The sequence below is a fragment of the Rhinoderma darwinii genome, chromosome 1, assembly GCF_050947455.1.
Source record: "Rhinoderma darwinii isolate aRhiDar2 chromosome 1, aRhiDar2.hap1, whole genome shotgun sequence".
Classification (NCBI taxonomy): Eukaryota; Metazoa; Chordata; class Amphibia; order Anura; family Rhinodermatidae; genus Rhinoderma; species Rhinoderma darwinii.
In genome coordinates this window covers 600,251,822-600,277,785 of record NC_134687.1, presented here as the reverse complement: position 1 = coordinate 600,277,785, position 25,964 = coordinate 600,251,822, and the positions used below count along the sequence as shown (strand labels likewise).

Here is a 25,964-nt window from a genome sequence, read left to right as displayed (position 1 = left end):
TCGCTGCTCTTCTTTGTATTTTTTCCAACTCCAGGGCATCCTTTCTATGAACTGGAGCCCAGAACTGAACTGCATATTCTAGATGAGGCCTCACTAATGCTTTGTAAAGTGGCAATATTACATCCCTGTCCCGCGAGTCCATGCCTCTTTTAATACACGACAATATCCTGCTGGCCTTTGAAGCAGCTGATCGACATTGCATGCTGTTATTTAGTTTATGATCTACAAGTACACCCAGATCCTTCTCAACAAGTGAATCCGCCAGTGTAGCTCCCCCTAGGACATATGATGCCTGCAGGTTGTTGGTACCCAGATGCATAACTTTACATTTATCTACATTAAACTTCATCTGCCAAGTGGATGCCCAAACACTTTGTTTAAATCTGCTTGCAATTCACGAACATCTTCCATAGACTGAACTATATTACATAGCTTGGTGTCATCTGCAAAAATAGAAATAGTGCTATTAATCCCATCCTCTATATTATTAATAAATAAGTTGAATAATAGTGGTCCCAGCACTGAACCCTGGGGTACACCACTTATAACCGGTGACCATTCAGAGTAGGAATCATTGACCACAACTCTCTGGATACGGTTCTTGAGCCAATTCTCAATCCAATTACAAACTATATTTTCTAAACCTATATGTAAAGGATCTGCCAGGCACTACGTCTGTGGATACTCCCAGGATTAATCAGTCGACACCTGAGGCCAGACCTCTTAGACTGACACCGGCTCCCACCAACCAGGGTGGCAGGCTCAGGAGTGGGAGAGCCTATCGCGGCGTGGTCAGTCGGAGTTAGCTCCGCCCCCTGTCCATTTATACCTGCCGTGTTCTCTTCCCCAGTGCTTGTTATTCTTCTTGGATTCCTGGCCCCACTGCTGCCTTGCTCCAGCCTGCTTCTGCCGTGCTTCTGCCTTGCTTCAGTTCCGCTTATCCTGCTTCGCTTTGCCCCTGGCTTGCTTCCTGCTCCGTGCTCTCGTTGGTATACTCCACTACATCCTGATCCTGACTGACTCATTCACCGCTCCGTTTCCTCGCGGCGTTCCGTGGGCTACTGCCCCTTCCCTTGCTTGTTCCCTGTTTGTATTCCCTTGCACTTAGACAGCGTAGGGACCGCCACCAAGTTGTACCCCGTCGCCTAGGGCGGGTCGTTGCAAGTAGGCAGGGACAGGGCGGTGGGTAGATTAGGGCTCACTTGTTCCCTTCACCTCCTTCCTGCCATTACACTATAGTCCTTAATTTACACATTAGACATCTATGAGGGACAGTGTCAAATGCCTTTGCAAAGTCCAAAAGCCCTAAATCCACAGCAGCCCCTCTGTCTAGGCTTCTGCTCACCTCTTCATAAAAACAGATTAGGTTAGTTTGACAACTTCTGTCCTTAGTAAAACCGTGCTTGCTGTCACTTATAATACTATTTTTTGTCACATAATCCTGTATATAGTCCCTCAATAGCCCCTCAAACATTTTCCCCACGATGGATGTTAAGCTTACTGGTCTATAATTACACGGGGAAGACCTAGAGCCCTTTTTGAAAATAGGCACCACATTTGCAGTGCGCCAGTCCCTTGGCACTATACCGGTCACTAGAGAATCTCTAAATATTATAAAGAGGGGGACAGAAATAAGTGAACTAAGCTCTTTAAGAACTCTAGGTTGTAACCCATCTGGTCCCGGGGCCTTGTGCACATTTATTTTATTTAATTTAGCTTGGACCAAGCTATTTTTTGTCAAGTATTGCCCCTTTCACAGAAGGTGTAAGCCATGTGGGATTTAATTTTAGTCGTTTATACTTGTTACCTATAGGAATAAATTTTGCACTATAATAACCCAAAGTAGATTTGAAAATCTCCCATTTATCATTTGTCCCATTATTTTACATTAGTTCTTCCAAGTCTATATCCTGAATTGCAGCCTTCATCCTGGGGAAATTGGCTTTCTTAAAATTAAATGTTTTTGCCCTCCCATCCTGCGTTTGTTTTTTACAGTATAGGTCAAATTTAACTATATTGTGATCACTGTTACCGAGGTTTTCACGAACATTGACGTTCCCAACAAGCTCTGCATTATTAGAAATCACCAGATCCAACAGAGCTTCACCTCTAGTCGGGTCTTCCACAAACTGGCCCAGAAAATTTTCCTGCAACAGGTTGAGGAAAGGTCTCCCTTTTTCCGTTGAAGCCGAACCATGACACCAATTAATATCCCGGAAATTAAAATCTCCCATTATCACTACAGTACCCGCCTGTGCAGCCCGCTCCATCTGTTTATATAGCTGACCTTCCATCTCCTCAGTTATATTGGGGGTTCTATAGATTACACCAAATGTAATTTTTTCAGTGTTTACCTCCCTTTCTAGTTCCACCCACAAGGTTTCAACCTCCTCACAGTACTCACCCACTATTGTCTCTTTCACACTCGCCTTCATATCATTTCTCACATACAGACATACACCACCGCCTTTCCTATTTGTCCTGTCTTTCCGAAACAGTGTAAAACCCTGTAGATTTACAGCCCAGTCATGTGAAGAGTCCAGCCATGTTTCAGCAACACCAACTATATCTATATTTTCTTCCAGTACCAAGGCCTCCAGCTCCCCCATTGTGCTTGCTAGACTTCTGGCATTTGTGAACATACACTTTAACTTGCATTTCAGTTTTTCACTTTTATTATCAGAAATGTGATTTGACATTATTTGGGCATTTTTATTTACACTGCTGTTTTGTAACTAAAGGATCTCCTTATCCTGTTGTCTAGTCCTCTCCCCACATTCTGTTTCTCCCCCTCCAGTATAGTCTGACCCCTCTCTAACCTGGCTACCCCTTTTTTTCTACATTGACCTCCCTCCTCAGCCCTAGTTTAAATACTCCACCACCCCAGCTAGGATTCTCTCCACCAGCACAGCAGACCCCCTTCCATTTAGGTGCAAATCATCTGCAGAATACAGTTTGTACCCCCAATGAAAAAAGTCAGCCCAGTGCTTTAGGAACCCAAATCCTTCTCCTCTACACCAAGACTTAAGCCATGCATTTAACTCCCTGAGTTCCCGCTGTCTTTCCTGTGATGTGCATGGCACAGGCAGTATTCCTGAAAATACAACCTTGGAGGTCCTTCCCTTCAGCTTGTAGCCTAGTTCTTTAAAATTATTCTTAAGGTTCCTCCACCTACCATTTATTCTGTCGTTGGTACTGACATGGACCACGACAGCTGGATCATCACCAGCCCCTCCCAGCAATTTGTCCACCCGTTCCACCACATGCCGAACCCTGGCACCAGGGAGACAGCAAACCATTTGGTTGAGGTGGTCTTGGCGACAAATTATTCTATCCGTCTTCCTGATTATAGAATCCCCTACGACTATCAATTGCCTTGGCTTACCTGCATTGCCATCCTGCCGACTTCTAGCTGGGCTGTTCTCCCAGCTGTTAGGGAGATTAGTATCCACTAGGGCTGCCATTTCTGAGACTGACACCCTCGCATCATCATCCAACTTGGCAATTTTGCTTGGAATGTCAGAAACCGGATCGGCCTTCCTTTTCTTTGACCCCTTTCTACTGCCCCTAACTACATTAACCCAGCTACTTGCCTGATCCTGCTCACCCATGTCTTCACCCTCCAGTTCTAACCCACTAACTGCATTCTCCGTGAGCAGCATGCTTCACTCAAGATTGTCTATTGCCCTCAGTGTTGCATTTTGCTCCTCCAGATCTCTAATGCGAGCTTCCAGGTGACCAACATGCTCACATCTGCCACAGAGGTATTCACCCTGGAACTCCGGCTCCAGTCGTGCATACATATGGCAAACTGTGCACTGAAGAAAACCTCCAATCTTGCTGGCCATTATCCCAGTTACAAAAAAACAGCGAACAGTTGTTAATGCAAAAAGAATAGAAGAGTACTTACTGGGGCTTTAACTCCTCTTTTTAAATCCGGTTTTTGTAACTCCACTTGATATACAAACCACTTGTTTTACAAGCCCACAGAGCAGGCTCCACAGAGTACTGAGGCCTAATTTATACCACCTGGGACCAGCTAACACCTCCCCCTGGTCAGCTGCAAAGAAAAAATGGTTTTAAATTATGTCACTTTTGCAAACTTTTTAGCAAGCAAGCAATCAATACATATATCACATACAATGGCCCCCCACTTTGTCACACACCACACAGTAAGTCAATCCGGTTTTTGTAACTCCACTTGATATACAAACCACTTGTTTTACAAGCCCAAGTTGGTGGAGGCAGTCTGGCGCTCTGAACAATGTTCTTCTGGAAAATCTTAGGTCCTGGCGTACGTGTGGATGTTACTGTGAAGCATACAACCTACTTAAACATTGTTACCCCTTCATGGTAACAGTATTCCATAATGGCAGTGCCCTCCTCCAGCAGAATAATGTATTCTGCCACACTGCAAAAATTGTTCATGAATGGTTTGAGGAACATGACAAAGTTCACGGTGTTGACTTCCCAATGACCCAGCTCTCAATCCAATCTGTGGAATGTGCTGAAAGAACCTGGCCAATCCACGGAGTCCCCACCTCGCAATTTACAGGAATTATAGGATCTGCTTCTAATGTCTTGGTGCTAGATACTATAGGTCATCTTCAGAGGTCTTCTGGAGTCCAATGCCTTGAACAGGTCAGAGCTATTTTGGCACTGTGATGTAATTTTAATGTTATGGCTGATCGGTGTATCTGTTAACGTATACTCAGTTGGCTGTATAATAAACCCTCGATTGCAGTTTGCAGGCATACAAACACAATCATACTATAACAAACCCAGCAATAAGGTCAGCAGTCATCTCATTCCATACTACCATGGTGTCGTTGATATGGTCAATAAGAAAGTATGTGTTGCATACATGTATGAAATTACACTTTCTTATGCTATATAGCTTTCTCTCTCTCTTTAAAGCTGATAAAAACTTTATTAAATCTATTCCCTCCTTTCAATTCAAAATGTATCCATCCAGTCCTTCACCACTCTTTATGTAAATTTCCTCTGTACGCCCCAGAGGAAGCCAGAAGGGTGACACTAATCAGGTAGTTAGTAGCTGAAATGTGAGACCAACATTTATTGATGTGTATTTTTACTTTCTAACAATTAACACACAATTGTTTGAAGCCAGAGTAGGTCTTTGCAGGTATCCATTATGTTTTTCCCCTTTCACGCAGAACTGCCAGTGTTACGTTCAGGTGGAGGATTGAAAGCAGTGGACTAGAGGGATAGCATTTAAACAAAAACATCAAGATGAGTATTTGCAAAAGATATCGGACCCTTTTAACCATTAAAGGAGTTCTCATAATCATTTATATATTCACATGATCGGTGATAAATGTCTGATAAGTGGGGGTCCGACCGAGAAAGAGTTGGACCACCATTCTCATGATCAGTAGGGGTCTTTGCAGTCGAGCTACCACCGATCAGACATTTGTCACCTATCCTGTGAATAGTTGATAAATCAGAATTATGAGAAAAACATCCCGTTAAGAACCTACGTTAAAGGTATATGATGAGAGGATCCGCCAAACGCAGGCTCCTAAGAGCTTAAACTGGTTGGTGGATACTGTGGTAAACACATCAGAAGACTGGAGCAAAACTTTTTCATCTTAGTAGCAGCTGCTGGAAACCTTATTTCGATCTTTCTGGTATATTACCTAGAGCAGGGATCAGCAACCTGAGGTACTGCAGCTTTTGTGAAACTACAACTTCAAGCATTCTTCGATAGCCAAAGGATTTAAAACCCGAGTCATTAGCCATCAGGGCCTTGTGGGAATTGTAGTTTAACGGCAAGAATGCCAAAGGTTGCTGGCTCCTGAACTAGAACAATATACCTCAACTCCAGTCCTCAAGTACCCCAAAAGCAGTCATGACTTGAGGATGTGCTAAAGAGCTGGGAAATATGAAGGACAACTTGAAAATGTGACCTATGTGGGTAATTGAGGAATAGTGTTGAAAATCACTAGGACATTCATTTAAAGAGTGCCTATTGATTGAGAAAAACACAAAAAGTGACAGTAGATTATATAACACTTTTCTGAAATACATATTAGTATTACAGGTCACAGGCTTAATACTTTCATTTCAGCATAGTAGTGTCAAAATCAGATTACCTTTTTCCATGGGAGGTGCAAACTGTAAGGGGAAGGAGCAGATTCTATACAGCATCTGAATGGTAAAGTGGAGCCGTGTGCTCAGATCTGGCCAGGGATCAATTCACCGTCTACTCTTTTTTGTCAGTTTGCTGGTTCATAGAATGGGAGAATTTGCTTCCCTATTTTTCTCCTAAATTCACCAAAAGCAAATTTCAAACCTGGTGAATTAATCCTCCAATGCCTCGTAATAACCGGTAAAATCAGGAGAACATTTTCCTCACCTCCAGCCAAAAGCCTGAACTTTTCTTCATACAGAAACAGAATATGGTTATTTTATCAGCCATCTAATAACATTTCCTTGTGTATTACGCAGTCCAACTAGAGAAGCAGTTGATTGCGTCAAAAAACTGGAACCCTTTCAGAACGGTGATGCAGACGGAAGCTATGATTTCCGTTTAACTTTCTATTGTGGGGTTCCCCCCAAGGAAAGCTTTGATTTAGGCCCTATGCACACACCCGTAATTTTGATTCGCAATTACGGACCAAAATACTGATCCATTCATTTCTATTGTCAACGGACACCCTTCCCGTATATTTACGGGGCGGTGTCAGAGCCGTAAAAAGCATCTGTAAAAAATAGGACACGTCCTATTTTTTTATTTTACGGACCGTGCACCCATACCATATAATGGGAGCCAGGACCACAAATGCGGGTGACTGTTCGCGTCCATCTGTTCCTGTAATCACGGGCCGTGCACATGGCTACGACAGTGTGCAGGGGGCATTAGAGAAAAGCTATTACGGTCTATTCACACAGTGTGGTCAAATTGTGATTTATTGCTGCAATTCCTGCAAAATATGAGCACGTCGTCAAATTCCCTTTTTCCATCCCTTCCTTTTCCCCATCCCTTAGTTGAACGTAATGGACATATGTCTTTTTTTTCAACCTTACTAACTATGTAACAGATGCCTTTATGTGTAACCATCAATGAGATATCCTTGGACCTCGACTGGTAACCACGATCAAATATATTTCTTTTAAAAAATAACATTTTGGGAAAATTGTACAATTGTTGGAATCCCTGGAAAATAGATCATACAAGACCATTAAAAATTAAATAAAAAAATCTTGTCAAATAAAATCAAAGAATCCACAATGTAAATTAGTCTGAATTGAATTCATTTAATTTCACACAATGAATAACATATGAATAGGATTATTATTTTTTTTTGTTTTTTGTTTTAGTTAAGTGCTCTATACTGCTAACCTGATTTGGTAGCAAAAAAACTGAGCTTTCTTTTAGAAAAAAAAATAAGTTTAAAAACCAACATCTAGGATCATGACGTAGCATGACAAGAAAGCATGCCTGATGTACCTATGCATCATATAACAGCAATTTCATATTCATTTTGTAGGGTTTTTTTTTTCAGTTTTTTTTAAATGTACAAAAATGCTTCATGAATAAAAACTGTTACAAAAAGAACATTTCAAACAATGTACAAGTTTCTTCTTGCCTCTATATTCAATAAAATACAAATACATTTTTTTTGTTCTAAAATATGTTTACATACAATCAAAGTAGAACATGCAAGTACACTTTAAAAAAGGCTTTTAAAAACCACTTATGAATACAAACTAAAAATTAGCCAGCACGACTTGTAAAACAATTTTGTGCCCCGTTCTTTTTTTTCCTTAAATATATACATATATAACATTTCATGTGCATTACTTAAGAAATAGCTTAGAAAAAAACAACAACGTGGGACTGAAACGTAACACCCCCACGTTGATAGATTGGCAGCTCATTCACTATATATCATCGATATAATGTCTTCCTTTCCTTGTAGTGTAAATATAGACATATATGGGAATTATTAAACGGAGAAGGGGAGGGTAGTGATGTGCTTTTGAATTAAATTGGGAAATGCATTTTATTTAATGAGAAAATCATTGATCAATAGACAACTGAGCCTGTGAGTAAGCTATTGATGAAAATAAAAAAAATTAAAAAAAATGAATAAAATTAGATATTTGGAAAATTACACCAAAATTAAAAATTAGAGAATTTTAGGGACATGCAAAAGATCTGCACTGAATACATATGTAGCAAAACTCAAGAGCCCACTTTGTCACCCTTGAAATGTATATGCTGAATATACGAGTTGTACACTTGAGAACTTCCTATGATATGGATATCCAGCCTGATCGTAACCCTAAATCTTTAATTTCTATTAAACAAAACCCTAAATGCAATAACACTGTTTGAACCTATTTTAACTCATTAGCATGCTCATTATATACAATTAACAAAAACGTTCCTTGTACTCTGCAATGGGTTACCGGCATAGATTAAACTTTGAAGCAAAAATATGTGACTAAGTCTACATGCTAACACAGATCAGTAAGAACTGCCTAAAAAGACACCCATCCTAAAAGAAAATTACAGCTATATGAGAATTTACGGCGCATCTTTAGTGCATACATCGTAACCAAATTGGTCAAGGAAAAAATAAAATTACATGGATGATTAGAATTTGTTGGAACCAAATTTTTGAATGTATAAAATAGTCATTAATCTTGCACCTGAGATTGAGAGCCACCTGTATCACAAGTCAAACATAATTTTCTCAAAAATATTCACTATGGAACTGGTCATGCCATGATTTATTAAATTCTAGATCTCTGTGGCCCTCGGGCTCCTGTAAATTATTATTTATGGCTTTCAAAATGGCCCAAGAAAGTGTATCACGGTCTTTAGGAAACTCAAGATGTATGTGAAGAAGATGATCATGCTTCGATATTTTAATAAAGTAACAGACTCCTTCAAAGCTTTAAGAAGGCCAGTAATGATTTACCTGAAGATCATTATGTCCTCTTGCTCTCAATTTTTATTATGACTCAAGCAATTTTAAAAAAAAAAATAGAATTAATTTATATTATAGATAAGCGTCCAGTTCCTTTATTATTTTTTTTATTGATAATACAATATTTTCTAAAAGAAATCTGGCATTACTTTTTTTTTGGCTTAGTGCAAAGAGACGCACCAAATTCTATAAATACACTGCAAAAACTGAAAATTATATTTTTTTAATTCAATTTTTACAACTACCGGACTCCTCTCTATGGCAGAAGATATAGGAAAAGCAGGTTGATTTATGGGAAATCTATAAAAGGTCAGGCTAAAACCACAAAATGAAAAATACATTTCTAAGTGCAATTATTTTTATTTTAACAGATACAAGGAACCATCTTAGATTACGTTCTTAAATTCTACTATTGAAAAAAAAACAGTTCATAATGTAAATAAAGTATTCTATGGTTGACCAGGGATGCTGGGACTTTTATATAAACTGAAGAATTACTATTAGGATTACTATTAAATGTAGTGTGTTTAATTTAGGTGCCTGCTACCATGTAATCCAGATTCAATACAATCAATTTGGGTGGGAGTCCTTATAGATTTTTGTATTTTTTTTCTTGGGCCTTAAAATCAATTGCTACGTTTCAGATTGGAACTTTAAATCAATAGCTAACGGACCAATAGACAGACTTTAAGTCACAGACAGTTTGCAATCATGCAGACTGAAAAATGTTATAATTACATTATATACAACAGAAGAAAAAAATAAAAATGTATTAAGGCAACCACATCAGGATTCCTTCTTCCCAATGTGGCTTAAAGTGTGAACAATTGCAGTTATGATATCCTATAGTTTTAAGATAAGAACACTTGCTCCACTGTAACAACTATCAATAGATTCGTTATTATTCTATTAGTTGTTCAGGTATACAGCCTTTTCGGTAATTGCTTAAATAAAAAAAGAAAATTATTTAAAAAAATAAAATTGGTAAGACACTGCACCTCTTGGATACAACATTATCCTATGTTGTGGTTAAGGTGCAATACAGGGGTAATGTCTAAAGAAAGAACAGAAAAAAGTGGGTGGGGTCCTGCAGCATCCAAAAATTATGCTCAAAGCTTATTGGTTGACAAATTATCTGCATAAAGATTTGATATAATAGAGTTAACTTAGGTGTGTGTTAAACTTTGTCCAGTTTCAAAGGAAAAATAAAAATAAAAAGGAGAATAAAGGAAATAGCCAGTCTCAAGTCATGAAAGGCTCATCGAAATGCACCAAAGCAAACCCACCCTTGCGTCATGACCTGGATGAGTATCTACAAAGTATATAGTGTAGATAAACATGGAGAATCTTGGTTTTTTTACACATTCATTTGCTAAATTACACTATGGTGGTGGCAATATGGGGGACTTTATAAAATAAAAAAAATAAAAATGTAAAAAAATATTTACCATTCCGTTGGTGCCCCTCCCCCTCCCCATTTAGACTGGCTACTTCTATTACCAGAAATCTCTTATACTGCTAGTGAAATTGTTCAGACCTTTTTTTGAGTCCCGGAATGGAGGAGAATATATCACTACCCTAAAATATAAAGGTACATATTCTGAATACCCAACACAGGTTGTCTTTTCCACTAATGACAATAAAATACAGTAAAGCATGAAGGTACAAGTTTGAAGTCTAGTGCCAAGAGATTTGTACATTTACTGTAGTACAAAGCAATTATTTTGTAATGTTAAATGGGGGACAAAAATAGCTGCAGCCGTTTCAAGGGGGTTATACCCTTTTACATTAATTGTCAGCCTGATTATCAAATGAAACAGAAGTCTGTAGTGATCTCAGGGGCTATTTTCAGATTCCCCTCGTCTCTTCCGGTGTCTTTTTGTCTTCACCTCTTCCTCAATAAATTTCCTCTTCCCGTTTCTTGGCACTCGAGAATTTTGAGTTTCTCTTGCCATATGTATGACTGCTTCAATGGTGTCCATTACTGTGTCTTTGTTTTTCTGATCTGGTTGCTGTGAATTAAACTTTTGACCTCGTTTGTTGGGGAGGTCAACACATTTCTCCAGAACAGGCATTTGGTCTCTAGAGTCATCGTCAAACAAGACTGGTTGCTTTCTTGGGCGACCTCTTCGCTTCTTCACAAAGTTATTGCCAGTCTTGGATTGTCTCTGTAATCTCTTGGCCTTTAGGATTTTGTTCACATGATCCATATTCTTTTTGGTGGACAGAATTTTGTTGTAGTTGCACATTTTCCTCACTTCGCCCTGGATCGCTTCAATCTCGCATCTTTTGAAACGATTTCGTAGTGAGGCATTGGCTGTAAAGAAGAAACAATTTCTTATGAGTTGGATCAACAAAACTAAAATTTATGGCTGTATTTAAAGGAATACCCTAGGCAAAACAGATATGAAGTGCTATACTTAATGCAGTGCCTGAAGGGGCGGAGCATGACACAGATTATTTTTGTTATGATCTTTGGTGTACTTTGAATCCTTAGTGTAATGACATAACACAGTAGGGAGCTTTATCAGAACTGGTATAAAGAAAAATTAGAGGAGTTGACTAGAACAACCAGTCAAATTACTTCATAGGCAACTGCTTCACTTTTCATTTGCATTAATTTTTAATTGATCTCACATTGAGTTGGGTGTTTGTTTTTCTTTTTAAAGAATTGCGTACAATAACTTAGACTAGAGATTTTAAACCATATAAGCTGTATTGGCCCTTTAACCACAGATCCACGTATGGCAGAACAGAAGGTGTTTTTAGCTTAATAAGCTGTGGGATGTGTCAATGATATCTATGTGCACTCTGTGCATCTGTTCTCTGCACTGGCCGGTAGATGAAGATCCTGAACGAAGGATCAGCCCCCCTATTAACTAGGAATTCCCTACAAAGGTATTAGAAAACAAGTTTTGTAAACCAAGCAATACCTTTAACTATTATGGTTTGTACTAAACCACTGGGTTAATCCCATTTCTAACCACTGGGAGTGCTATTAAGGGGAAATATGTCCATGAGCATCTCATGTACATATAGTACAATAATCGAAGGCATTATTGTACATATAATACATTACCTTAAATGGGTTGTTTTAACGAAGACCACATGCATATAAACACAAGAGGAGGGTCCCCTGCCCGGGATTCCCTGTACAAGTCAGAGTGGTTCGCGTTCTGGCAAACTCGAGCTGTCCGTGTATTACATGGACGGCCATTCATCTGAATGGCCGGCATTTAATACTACAGACTACGATTCCCCCCCCCCAAAAAAAAATAAATAAAAATCAGCTGCTTGCCGGGGCTGGCGGGAGCTGGACCTGCAGTGATCAGGTGAGACTATCCCTTTAATGTGTGTCAATACAGAAATTAATTGCCATTATTTATCAAGGACAATGTTACATCTAAATGAATTAGATCTCTGCCATCAACGGCTAGGGGCCCATACATATGTTTTGGGCTCCTAACAGTTTGATACACAGCTTGGATCTCTTAACATTTATAAAGAACATGCCATGCAAACAAATGAGAGAAAGATTGAGCCAGCTGTTCTAGAGTAAATAAGGTCGTTCTATCTACTGTGGTCCACTGAATAACAAAATATACATCCCATATGCCAACCAAAACTGCCGGTATCCGTGCGTTCCAATAACTGCGCCCAGTTATATATTAAAGGTTAAAAGTAAAGTTTGGTCTTAATTAGTTGAAACTCATTATGCATTTTATCAGTTTGTTTTGCCTAGGGGCATTCTGAAGGAAAGATCTTGTATTCTGAATAACATCTGGGCTCAGACTGCAGATTTCTTTTCAGTGAAGACGTTTTCAAAGAGATCTTCATTAATTACAGGAAACTCACGATGCAGTCCAATTTCCCCATTAACAGTTTCTTGTATATTTCACCAAATTATCCCAACATCTGGACTGCAGATAAATACCAACATTTTCATTCGCACTATTTAAAGATTTTATTTTTTTTAAATTCCGGAGCACATGCACATTTTTCCCCACATGCATATTTTGAATATCTAGAATACTCTGTATTGCTATAAACCGGCTAATATAGTGGCAAACAATAGCAGACATCTAATTGATGGTTAATCCAAATACATGATGATTATTACATCAAATTTTTCACCCTCCATTTACTATTATGGTGTCACAGGATGATATGGTTGATTTAGTGAATTTATACAGGATTAGAAAAACATGGCTGCATTCTAACAAAAACAGTGCCACATCTTTCCACAGGTTGTGTGTGGTATTGCAATCACTTCAATGGAGTCCAGTTCCAATACGAGACACAACCAATAGTTAAAATAAAAAACTTGGCTACTTTTTTCCATTAACCCTTTTATCAGCCTGTATTCAAGATGTAACACACATAACACATATGGTTCTACTAATCAAAACTTGACGTAAAATAGATCCCTGCACTGGTTATGTAGAACGCCAGGGGGTCCGGGAAGGGGCTTATTTATAGGTGATGCAGAGACTGCGGTCGTACCTGGGCCCTGGAGCCTAAGGGTAGCCCAAAAAGGTCTCTGCACCGTACGAGGAGACTAGTACTATAAATGATGTGTGATAGTCAGAACATACAGGAGTGTTTATTGTCTAAAATACCTTGGGCACAGTACTCAAACAAAATCTCACTTCTATAACTCATACTGACCTGACTCATTGGATGATGAAAAGAAGGTTAAGAGGGGGTTTGGAGGCACGGATGCAGATTCTGCTGCTGGCTTCCTTTTGGTCATATTGTTGGAAGAAGTAGTTTCACTTTTATTATGCTGCGACAACGGATCAGATTTCTGATGAGCACTCGTTAAACCTGAAAGATGAAAAAAGGAACACAAAGAAAAAAATCAATTTTGATGTAAGAACGTATGTAAAACGTTTGCATCATAAGCAATAATTAGTTCAATAGCCAGTCATGGAAAAATGTAAGAGCTAAAGGAGATGTGCATTCTTTTGGTGGTAAAAGATCGTTTTTTTAAATATGGTGGGAGAAAAACTTCTCCAAAAACTTTACCCAAAATTTTAAGGGAGTCAGTCACCACTTTTGCCCCCCCCCCCCCATACAACTAGATAGTTGTAGAGGAAACAAGTTGTATCATCTATGTCAGCAATCAAACTGCAACACTAGGAAAATCAACTTTTAATCCTCACGTGCCGTATGCGAATAAAATATGTCCGACTTCTCCACTGTAAACACTCCCCAACCCATCCCCACTGATCGAGTGACTGCTCTAGCGTATAGCACATAATGACACAGTAGACCACAAGCGGCGTCACTCAAGAGAAGAGTGTAGGGGTTGGAGAGGTTTACAGCAGAGAAGTTTGGACTCCTCACGTCTCATTACCATACGCGAGTGAGGATTAAAAACAAATTTTCCTAGTGCTACTTGTAATTTAATCGCCGCCATCATAATGATAAAACTGGTCTCCTCCATACCTATCTAGCGGTGTTAGGCTCTCTTCACATCTGTGTCGGAGGCTCGATCACCCATTTTGGTTGGCAAAATGACAGGAAACCCAATAGAACCCATTAAGCTCAATGAGTTCCGTTGGTTTCTTTCATGCGACGGAGCCGGTGCTACCATTTCTTCCATTATTCTGTTCCTCTGATGGAACAAAATAACTTAAATTGTAGCGCAGATATGAACATAGCCTTAGTAGTGTGGGAGACCAAAAGTGGTGCCATACTTCCTTTAAACTACAGTGTTTAAAAATAATAAGACACAAATCAAATATGGTTTATACCTTATCACCAGATAAAATGCAAAATCTCACTACTATTTTTTGCCCAATATTTAAATAAAAACGTCTCCAAAAACACCACCCCTTTGAGAAGACCATCCCTGATCTAGACCCGATTTTTCTTGACCAGATTTAGTTTTGGCTTCTTCTTTGAGAGATCAAATTTGCAATTTTGGGTGATCGAGTTTTCAGTCTTCATTTTAAAGCACCAATATATTCCATTATCCACATGGTTCATGTTTGCATTAAAATAATATATAGATGCTGCCATACAATGCATAAACGTCTGTATAATTAGCTTGTGCAGTAGATTCTGCATTTATGATAAACTAGTGACAGGGTCTGTTAACAGGTCTTCATACTGTTTTAGCGGAGAAGAAATTTGTTATACGAATACATTTAAACTAACCAGAGAAATGACTCTCCATCTCGAATGACCTATAGACACAATTATTCAAATATTTACAGATGGGAACGCACTTGTAGTCCTTACATATAAATAGACTATAACTTCAATTTGAACATCACTTCACATATTAAATCAACATGATACCCAGTATAACATCCCCATGGTATAGATTAGAATGATTCCAAGCTAACGTTGCTTTTAGAGGACGTCCAAAACTCAATTACTGAACATATGTTACCAGTCTAAACTCAATGTTTACATATTAAAGACAATCGACTTGTCTCTCCCGTGGACTCCCTTCAGCTTTGATACAACTAGGAGGCCCTTCCCCTCAATACACATATTAATGGTTAGTTGCTTGCTTCCATGGATAGGAGGGATGAAGGTTAAACTGATCAGATATGAGTATCCTTGATAGGTCGAGGCATCTAACAGGCGTACTATTGACTAAAAGAGATGTTCGAGGAGAAGAGCTTTTTGAGGTCCCTCGAGGTTAAGGTGATATTGAGAAAGAAAAACCACTTTATAGCATTAGTGGGGTCACCTACAAGTAGTGAGTACATGGGGTTTAAAAGGAGAAGTACTAGTGTGCTATATTTCTTTTTAACACCTACATACATCCTTAGTGGTGGTGGAATGCTCAGGTATACAAGGCCCATCAAGTTGCCCAATGTACACACGAACGTAGATAATCCTCTGCCCTATGAACCACAGCTAAATTTACTTGGCCAACCGTCAGGTCCCTCAGGCAGATGGTCTCATTTAGTGTTATGCAGTGATTAGGACTAAACACTAATAATAGGACAATGATGCAGATCACTGAGGAGAACCACAGTGAGGAGATTACAATTTTAAAATTGATCATAATGATATAATTTTCAATCCTAAACCCTAAACATTTTCCTCTGGTATTAAATTAAGTAGACATCATAATAAAAAGTAGTACAATTATCCATAGGCTCTTTAATGTAATTAAATGGCTTGTAATATAATAAAATTCTAATTAACTGGGCACTTGAAATTATGGAACTCTGGCTGGTGTAGAAGAAAAGGCATCAGATACGTGTGGCAGACCATTAGGTGCTGGCCCTGATCCTTATGTACAATGTCAACATATTGTTCAGTGGTGTACACCATCACCATCAGTCCGTGTCCCCAGGAGCTCACAATCTAATCTCCAAATCTCATACACACTATGGCCAATTTAGTAGCAGATCTATCAACCCATCCTGTTTATGTTTTTGGAATGTGAGAGAAAATTGGGAAAAATTGGAGGAAAGATCAACATGGGTAGAGCATACAAACTCCATGCAGGTATTGTTCTTGGTTGGATTTGACCCATTGAAACGGAGCAAAGCACTCAGCTACTTTGTTATCCTGAACAGGTGTTTGAGAATTCATGTTTCAAAAAAATCCTAAAATCTGCCATATTGACCTCCTGGATGCCAGATTAATAGTAGGTAGGAATAGTAAATATTGGTTATATTCCATTCTAACAACGGATTTGCTCTTCAAGTTCCCAACCATCAAAATATAAAAACAAGATAAGTATATGGATACTAGAAGAAGCTGTTTTTGTGGAAAGATTGACTCAACAAAAGCAGTTGGAACAGAATGGCAATATAATGGCTGTTGCTGAAAGTCTCGATTATTCATTTCATCTCCATTAATCTTGTAGAAACCAGATGATGGATTCTGGTAATAACACCTGTCACCATAAAGTGCTGCGAAGATGAGGTTTTATTGCAGGGCTGTCATACATGCCTTTGACATTACATGTTTAAAAAGGTACAGTGTGTAGGGATTCTTCCAATAGATCACACCAGGAGCGAATATAATTTATCACATCTAAAACCGTTATAACGTGTAAAGACTAAATTATTTCATATACTATAAAAGGAACGAATTGCGTTCACCTGCGTGACAAGTCGGAGAGGCAAAAAAGGAGTTCCACCCAAAATATATATTTAATACGGTAAAAAAAAGTGGTTTAGGAGAGCCCTCCTCATCTCAACATCATCTTGACTTTTAAAGTCTGATCAAGTCTTCCAACATCCTAAATATTATTACTGACTTCAGCTCATTGGGAAAGAGGGATTGTTCCCAAGCAGGCACCTCATGAACACACACTCATTGGGATAGCTAGCAGAAAGGGCTATACCCAAAAAGTATTTGGGTAGAATTCTAAAAGCGCAGAGAGGACAAACATACCATTCAAGCCAATAAAATACAAACTTTAGAGACGTCAATGTAATGCCAACATGACCTACATCCATGAGTTATATCATGGTCGTGGTTAAAACATGACCTACATCCATGAGTTATATCATGGTCGTGGTTAAATAGCTTCTTATGAAAGTAGCTCGTGTGTGTTATCGGAGATTAGGAAATTAAATTGTAAATCCCACCAAGGATAGGGACCGATTTAAATGATGAACCACTGTACAGAACTGCAGAATATGTTGTCGCTATATAAAAAAGCAGCATAAATAAATAATTCATATAAATCAATTGCACATTATGGATGTTGTAATAATGTAAGCTAATAAACACTGAGAAATTCCTATGGTCCAAAAGAGGAAATATATATAACAGAAATATCAAGTCTGGCAGGAAGCCTTGGGAGGTTCTTGAAAAGGTATTTGGAGGACCTGTTGTCAACATGGAAAAAGGATTATGAAAACATCCCATAGTTGGCAAATAATTAAAGACTACTATCTTATGATAAAAGAACCGGTAATGAACCATTTCTGGTAATTTATTCAGTTCTCTGTACAAACCCACTACATCGGGGCTATATTTTCATTGTACGTTTTAAGTAATACGCAGCTTTTAATCTCAAGAGCTCAACATTTTACCTTGTTCACACTAAACCTTCTAAGTAGAGTCATTACACAACTCCCACCCGCCCCCATCTTCTTCATGTCAAGCCACTCACTTAGAAGAACGAACACGCTGATGAGAGCTTTGAAACCCTCTCAGGAATTAGATGAGCACTGAGATAGTGATGAACTCCCAGATAATAAACCCACAAAGCTCATTCCGGCAGACTGATCAATTTCAGTGTGTCCAGAGGCATCGCTCCTACCACGGACTCCCTTCTCCTAATACTAATAAAAATGAACTTTAACATTGCACAATACAAGACACTCGCTCATTAAGAAGACGATACGATATGACCCAAAACCGTAATTATTCTACTTATTTACTTCGACTCTTCACTGGAGGTTGCTGCAAATTAAGCTTCATTTAATTGGTTAATGTCAAACCGAACTAGAAAACTCAGTCAGCAGCACACGTAAAGAGATTCTGCAGTCCAAATGACTTGGCAACAAAAGCCTTTTTGTTTTTTCGAAAGAATGACACGTCAAACCCTACTTAAAAGGGTTTTCCTATCAGAGACATTTATGACATAGCCACAGGAGCCCTCACCTATCTCTAGAACGGGGCCCCCTAAACCCGGTTATAATCCTCTGTGATGTGGCTGAATCGTGTGATTTCTGACCATGAATTACGGAAACAGCGTAGCCCGCTGAGCTACGCTGTTTCCGTAACTCCCATAGTAGTGAATGGCAGTTACGGAAGCAGCGTAGCATGCGTGCTACGCTGTTTCTGTAACTTCCATTCAGTTTTCTGGGACTTATGGCAACAGCGTAGCTCAGCGGGCTATGCTATTTTTGTAATTCTTGGTCGGAAATCACACGCTTCAGCCACAACACAGAGCGGTATATTAGAGGGTCCCGTTCTAGAGATAGGTGTAAGTTCCATATGTGGGACCCGGACCTGACATTTATGACATATCCTGCGGATATGTCATAAATGTCTCTGATGGAAATCTTTATAGATTTATAGATTTATTTATAGATTTATTTGATTTGGAGCCTGTTCTGGGCTCCAGATGATCTTGCCAACTGGAAGACTCTACAGGTGGCCACACAGTTTACTATAAAGACCACAAGAGGACACCATGTCCCCTATGTCTGCTGGAGATGGTCAAAAAATATGCGCTGGTAGACCAGAGGGTGTTCTGGTAGTACACGGATGTTGGAAAAAGCACCAACCATCTCTCTAAAAAAGCTGTTTTCTAGACAAATTGCAGACTAAGTAAGATGTAGAACAATACCTAAGAATTATGCAAAGCAGACCAATCTGGACCCAACTAGTCTAATATCATAATGGGGGTTTCATTGTTTTAAACTCCCTAGGGTCCCTATGTTTCAAAATAATTTCTGACAATAGCTGCGGCAGTGCCAAGAGCTGGATGCCCCTTTAAAAGGAATTGCTCCCACTGGGAAACAAGTTCTTAGAATGAAGTCGAACCTACAATCAATTGATCGCAGAGGTTCAAGATTTTCTAACCACAAGGGGATGCTCTGTGGGGATGATCATTACCTTGTTGTAATATATGTAGCAATATAAGGCATTGCGTTCACCAAAGCAGAGTTGCTCTTTGCAGTGGATACATCCATAGGGATCTATTTAGGCATCGCTTACAGACCCTTGAGATCAGCACTTGGAAACTGAATTTGAACACACGGTATACTAGAAACATTAGTGCACTACATGTGCTCTGTTATTTTAGCCTTAGCTTTATACAATTAGAGAGCCCCTTTAAATATTGCTCTCCTACCTGTTCAATTAACATTTTTAAAAAATTAATAAAGAATAAAAAATAATTTAAAAAAAAAAGTTACTGGACTGAAGCTATAGAACTATATAACTAAATATATATAACCAAACAAATTAAATGGGTGTAATTAGATGCTTATAGATAGCGCATCTAAATAAAGGTCTTAAATACTTATGGAACAGCTTGCACTATGCAGCAAATATATACAGTATATAATAAACACTGTCTCTCTGCAAACCATTTATCCATGATGTTACATAATGTGTCCATGCTAAAATTTATTTATTTGGCTGTTTAAGTCACCAAAATGAGAATATAACCTGTGCCACACAGAGAAAGTAACTTGAGGATGATAAGAATCTGTCATAATGATTCCCCCTATGGACAAGAATATATCTACTATAATACTGCCTTCTATGTACAAGAATATAACTACTATAATACTGCCCCCTATATACACGAATATAACTACTATAATACTGATCCTATGTAGAAGAATATAACTACTATAATACTGCCCCTAGGTACAAGGATATAACTACTATAAGACTGCCCCTATGTATAAGAATACAACTACTATAATACTGTTCCTATGTACAAGAATAGAACTACTATAATACTGCCTCCTATGTACAAGAATATAACTACTATAATACTGCCCCCTATATACAAGAATATAACTACTATAATACTGATCCTATGTAGAAGAATATAACTACTATAATACTGCCCCTATGTACAAGAATATAACTACTATAATACTGCCCCTATGTACAAGAATATAACTACTATAAAACTGCATCCTATATACAAGAATATAACTACTATAATACTGTCCCCTATGTACAAGAATATAACTACTATAATACTGCCCCTATGTACAAGAATATAACTACTATAATACTGCCCCTATGTACAAGAATAGAACTACTATATACAATAATATAACTACTATAATACTATAACCTATGGACAAGAATATACCTGCCATAATTCTGCCCCCTATGGACAGAAAAATAGCTACAATTATACTGCATCCTGTCTATCGGGGGCAGAATTATAGTAGGCATACTCTTGTCCACAGGGGGCTGTATTATTTTACTTATATTCTTGGCAGAGGGTTGTGTTAGGATAGTAAATTAGTTCTGAAATATATCTGTCTATCCACCTTTAAAAACCTGTTGGCATTATAGTCAGATGAAGTTATTAGTGTGGTCTGTGATCTCTGACCCCCATCATTAAAGATTCAGTAGCGTGAGAATTGTGAGAGGGAATTTCAGTGAAGGAAACCATGGACAAGCTCTAAAATGATTTTAGTGCTTTACAGTGCCCTATGGTCCCTTAGGTTTAAGATGACATGTAAAGAGAATGTCTTCAGGTGGGCTTCACATTTAGTATAATATTTTTAGTGGAATTGTTCAATGACCACCTTATTTCTTCCACTCAGGCCACTCAGGAAAAGGTTAAAACAATGTCTCCCTTGAAATACATTCCTTATTAGAAGCAGCTAAAAATATTACTCAAATGGTTCAAAATGTGCAAGCTAGGCTGCACATCGCCATCTAATAAACGATGCTCCAATCGTAGGGTGATTAAAATCTGCAAATGCTACGGCTGGGGGATTTGAGCAGTCTAGTTAATGCATTGAAGAAAAAATAGCTGTGTGGGTCAAATTATTACAAATCTTCTGGGTGAAAACATCTAATGAAAGACATTGAACTACTTTACTGCCCGGTAAGAAAGGCGGCTTAGCGACAAAACATGGCGTCTCCTGGCAGCTTAGATGAAATGCAGAGGAAACCTTCCATAGCTGGAATTATAAAAGACTCATCCTAATTCTAACCAGAGCCAAGTCTGAAAAATAAACCTGCATTGGTGTGTGACTCATGCAGTCCGTGGGGAGCGAGGAGCGGAGAGAAAAGGGAGGAGGAGTGTGAGTGTATGTGTATAATCTAACAGAGCCTAGAGCCTTGGAGATCCTAGACCACTTCAATAGCGCAGGCCGGATTCATTAAAAATCCTGGCTGTGTTCCAGCAGTGAAAATTGAAGCGGTATATTTATTGCTTTTTGCTCAAATAAATCTGAAAACGTGTGAATCATATTCCTCCGAGAGATGGGGGAAGAAGCAATAAACAATCTCTGACTAATATGTACAAACGCAACAAGATAAAGGATAAATACATGCAAGGGGTCAACGAAAAGATTTCACGACGCCAAATGGTAAACTATAGGAAAAGGATCAAGATATATATTTATACATTGAATGAAATCGAAGAGAAATATGTAACCTGTAATGGACAGTCATCCTGACAATGTCGTTGCTAGCACCGGGCATATGTCCTTGTTTTTTTTCAGGTGGTGAGGATTTCGCAGTGCCATTGATCATCACATACAACTGCATCTGCATCCTTCCCCTCCTGCTATTGCTTTATGGTGCTCCCACTTCAAGTCGCCAATTGGAAGCAGTTATTTTAGAAACCTACACCCAGATATTTGTTGTTCGGAACCGTCTTATCCGGGCATATGATTAACAATTACTGTTGTAAGGCAAAGTAGGTTGATCGGGAGGACAAAAGGGGTAATGTCCTAGTGGCCGCCACCACCTATTTCCTCTAGCCCTTCTCAAATTCTGCCAGGTGGTGAATGTATTATTTTTTCTACCAATTTATATTGCTAAGGTTTAGAGCTTGATTCTACTTGTACAGAGCTCAGAGGCGCCATCTGCTGCACTGCTAACTAGAAAAAATTTGGTCGGCGAGCAAAAAGTCTTATTGTCAGGGGAAGGGGAGAAGCAACTATCGGACACCTCTTGCATTCCATTTCAACACAGGTTGGGGGGACAGTAGGGCTGCCACTATATATTTCGAAAGGTTGTTGAGTTATGTCAACAGCGGAAAGATTTGCTGATAATTATTTAATGTTTATTGCAGCTCAAGTTACTATGGCATTATGTGTTAGTATAGAGGAGGGCCCCCATCAACCTTGATCCTGCGCCGAGTGTATTGGCACACTTAAAGAAGATCTGTCACCAGTTTATAACTACCCTTCTTCTACCTAATCTAATAGGCGCTTTAATGTAGATAAGTAATGTATTGTTTTTTTTCATAATAACGTTTATTTTTGACAAAGTTATGAGCATTTTAAGTGTTAAGAACAAATTTGCATAATGACCAAGTGGGTGTTTTTTTACTTTGGTCCTGGAGTGTCGGGAGAATGAAAAGACATTGCCTTCTGGCTGTAAGCGATGCCTTTTCATTCTCCCGACACTCCGGTAAAGTGACAGTAGGAGTAAGTGACAGCACAGCGTGATCTCACGAGTACAGCTGAACATGAATGAAGAGAAGTCTATGACACTGATTTGACTAAGTGGGTGTTGTAAAGAGAAGTGTAGGACACTGACCAAAGTAAAAAAACAAAAAACACCCACTTGGTCATTAAGAACAAATTTGCATAACACTTCAAATGCTCATAACTTGTTTTTTTAAAACACCACATTACTTATCTACATTAAAGCGCCTATTAGATTAGGTAGAAGATAGGGCAGTTATAAACTGGTGACAGAGCCTCTTTAAAGTAACAACTGGGGCTTGGGGGTGATTAGCAGTGGAACAGCCCTGACATCCTAAGCCGAAGGAGAATTTCTAAGGTACAAAACAGATGATTCTAAACCTAGACGAGCACGCACGCACGCACGCACGCACACACATATATATATATATATATATATTTTATATTACGTGGACGTATAATACAGAAATATTTCTTCAAGCTGGAACTTTCCACGTCATTCATAAAAATTGTGTTAAACTCCATTTCAATCTGGAATAGCCAGACTGATCGGAATTACAGGGTTTATACGGAGTAATAGGAAATTAAGAAGCAACAGGACTGCGTTGGGAACATCTGGGGGAGTGGTGGGAATGGTAGTACATCATGGAGGTCAAGAGATGAGAAGCCGCCATTCCCAAAGTTTAACTTCAATGATCAGCACTAATCAGGCATGATTATAAATAAAGTTAAAGGTGATCCTGATGAAACTCCAGATTCATCGAAATGCAGTAGGCCATGAATTATTTGGATCTATAAAAGATCTTTGACCTGTAATATAGACATGTCAAAAGAGGACCTTGTCGGTGGTCGGGAAGTAAATTTACAATGTGACCCGCAAGCAAAGACTCTATGGGGGACTATGATTCTGTTGGGATTGAGAAAAGGAAAATTTAGAATTGGTGGTCCATAAAATTGAAAATGGACTATGTAACCACCGGTTTTAGTGAACCAGACAGCTTTTAAAGAAATATGGAAATGAAGAATGGTCTCTCTTTATGGTTGTAGTAAAGTTATGACAATAATTCTACAGAAAAATCTGCTCTAATACAATTAGATTTAAACTACAAATTAAACAAAGCATCCATTTTGGAAGAAGGGTTGTGATTGGGAGCTTTGACTCCAGTTCAAGTTGCATAAAAATATAATGTTTCAGATCTGCGGCTGCTGTAGAATTATTTGGCCTCTGGGAAACTACAAGCTAGGGGAGGGAAATACAGCATTTTGTGTCAGAGAAAACATTGTGTACAGCTTTTCAACCCAGAGTCACACACGGGCACATCCATTTGGCACAAACTAAAAGGTGCCTCATACAGATCCAATATTTATAAAAGGGGTTTACGACTGTCCACATCACGGGTGACTGTGAAAAGCAGCCGGTAGATAAGCTAAACGCGTTGTCATGATAAATGTGCTGGAGGAGGATTTATAGCAATGAAAGAACAATAATCTCTTTTTTTGGACAGCTTATACATTTTTATGCAGAGATATAGAGACAAAATTATCAGACAACTTGCCCTGCTGAACTTACAATCCAATATTTAAGGTCCATTATATACAAAACTACGAAGCCATGAGGCAAAAAAATAAAATAAAATATTGACACCTGCCTACCGGGTGCGTAGCCATTGTAAGCATGTTCAGGTTGTGAGGAGACCCAAATAAAGCTGCATTTAAGAATATATGGGGAACTGGTGGGGCCTCTGTCTTTCTAGGTACTGGGGGGTGCAGAGACAAACCAGAATGTGTAGCATGGCAAGGTTCTGTATAGCAGATAGAACTTCCTGTGACTTCTTTTGTAGCTTAAAGAGGCTCTGTCACCACATCATAAGTGGCGTATATTGTAAATGATGTGTTCGGTGCTGTAATATAGATTACAGCAGTTTTTTTGATTTAGAAAAACGATCATTTTTGACTGAGTTATGACCTATATTAGCTTTATGCTAATGAGTTTCTCAGTGGACAACTGGGCGTGTTTTACTATATGACCAAGTGGGCATTGTACAGAGGAGTGTATGACGCTGACCAATCAGTGACCAATCAGCGTCATACACTTCTCGCCATTGATTTATACAGCACATAGCGATATAGCTATATCGCTATTTGTAGTCACATAAACACACTATAACGCTACCCATGTGTCATAACCATGAATATACATTACCTCCAGCCAGGACGTCATGTGTATTCATTATCCTGACCACTTCTGTAGCGTCTCTGTGAATTACAGCACAGCACAGCGAGATCTCGCTGTGGATGACAGTTTACAGCGTAATCGTGCGAGACTACGCCTGCTGTGCTGTAAATCACAGAGACGTGCAGAGAAGTGACAGGATTCTGAATACACATCACGTCCCGGCTGCAGGTAATTTATATTCATTATCAGGACACTGCAGTAATGTTAGTGTTTGTATATGTGGCTGCACATAGCAATATAACTATATCGCTAGTGCTGTGTAAATGAATGGAGAGAAGTGTATAAAGCTGATTGGTCACGGATTGGTCAGCGTCATACACTCCTCTGTACAATGCCCGCTTGGTCATATAGTAAAACACGCCCAGTTGTCCATTGAGAAACTCATTGGCATAAAGCTAGAATAGGTCATAACTCCGTCAAAAATGATCGTTTTTCTAAATAAAAAACACTGCTGTAATCTACATTACAGCGCCGATCACATCATGTACAAAATAGGCCACTTATGTGGTGACAGAGCCTCTTTAAAGGTACTTAGATAGTGGTCACCCAGACAAGCAGCAAATGGTTGCTAGGCAACCTAAACTTGCATACCCTAAAAAAAAAAAAAAAAGCACTACGTAGAAAATGCAAAAAATAATAAAAATCACAGGATCTGCAAACAGTGGCCTAAGTAGAAGGCCA

General features: G+C 38.8%; 1 protein-coding gene across 1 annotated transcript in view; it reads right to left on the bottom strand.

The window, feature by feature from the left end:
• Positions 1–7,294: 7,294 nt before the first annotated feature.
• The window catches only part of SETBP1 (SET binding protein 1), a 151,262-nt gene continuing 132,592 nt past the window's right edge, over positions 7,295–25,964 (bottom strand). The window contains 2 exon segments of the mRNA XM_075840616.1: positions 7,295–11,280; positions 13,632–13,790. Of these exon segments, the coding sequence (XP_075696731.1) occupies positions 10,799–11,280; positions 13,632–13,790 (641 nt within the window). The 3' untranslated portion in view covers positions 7,295–10,798.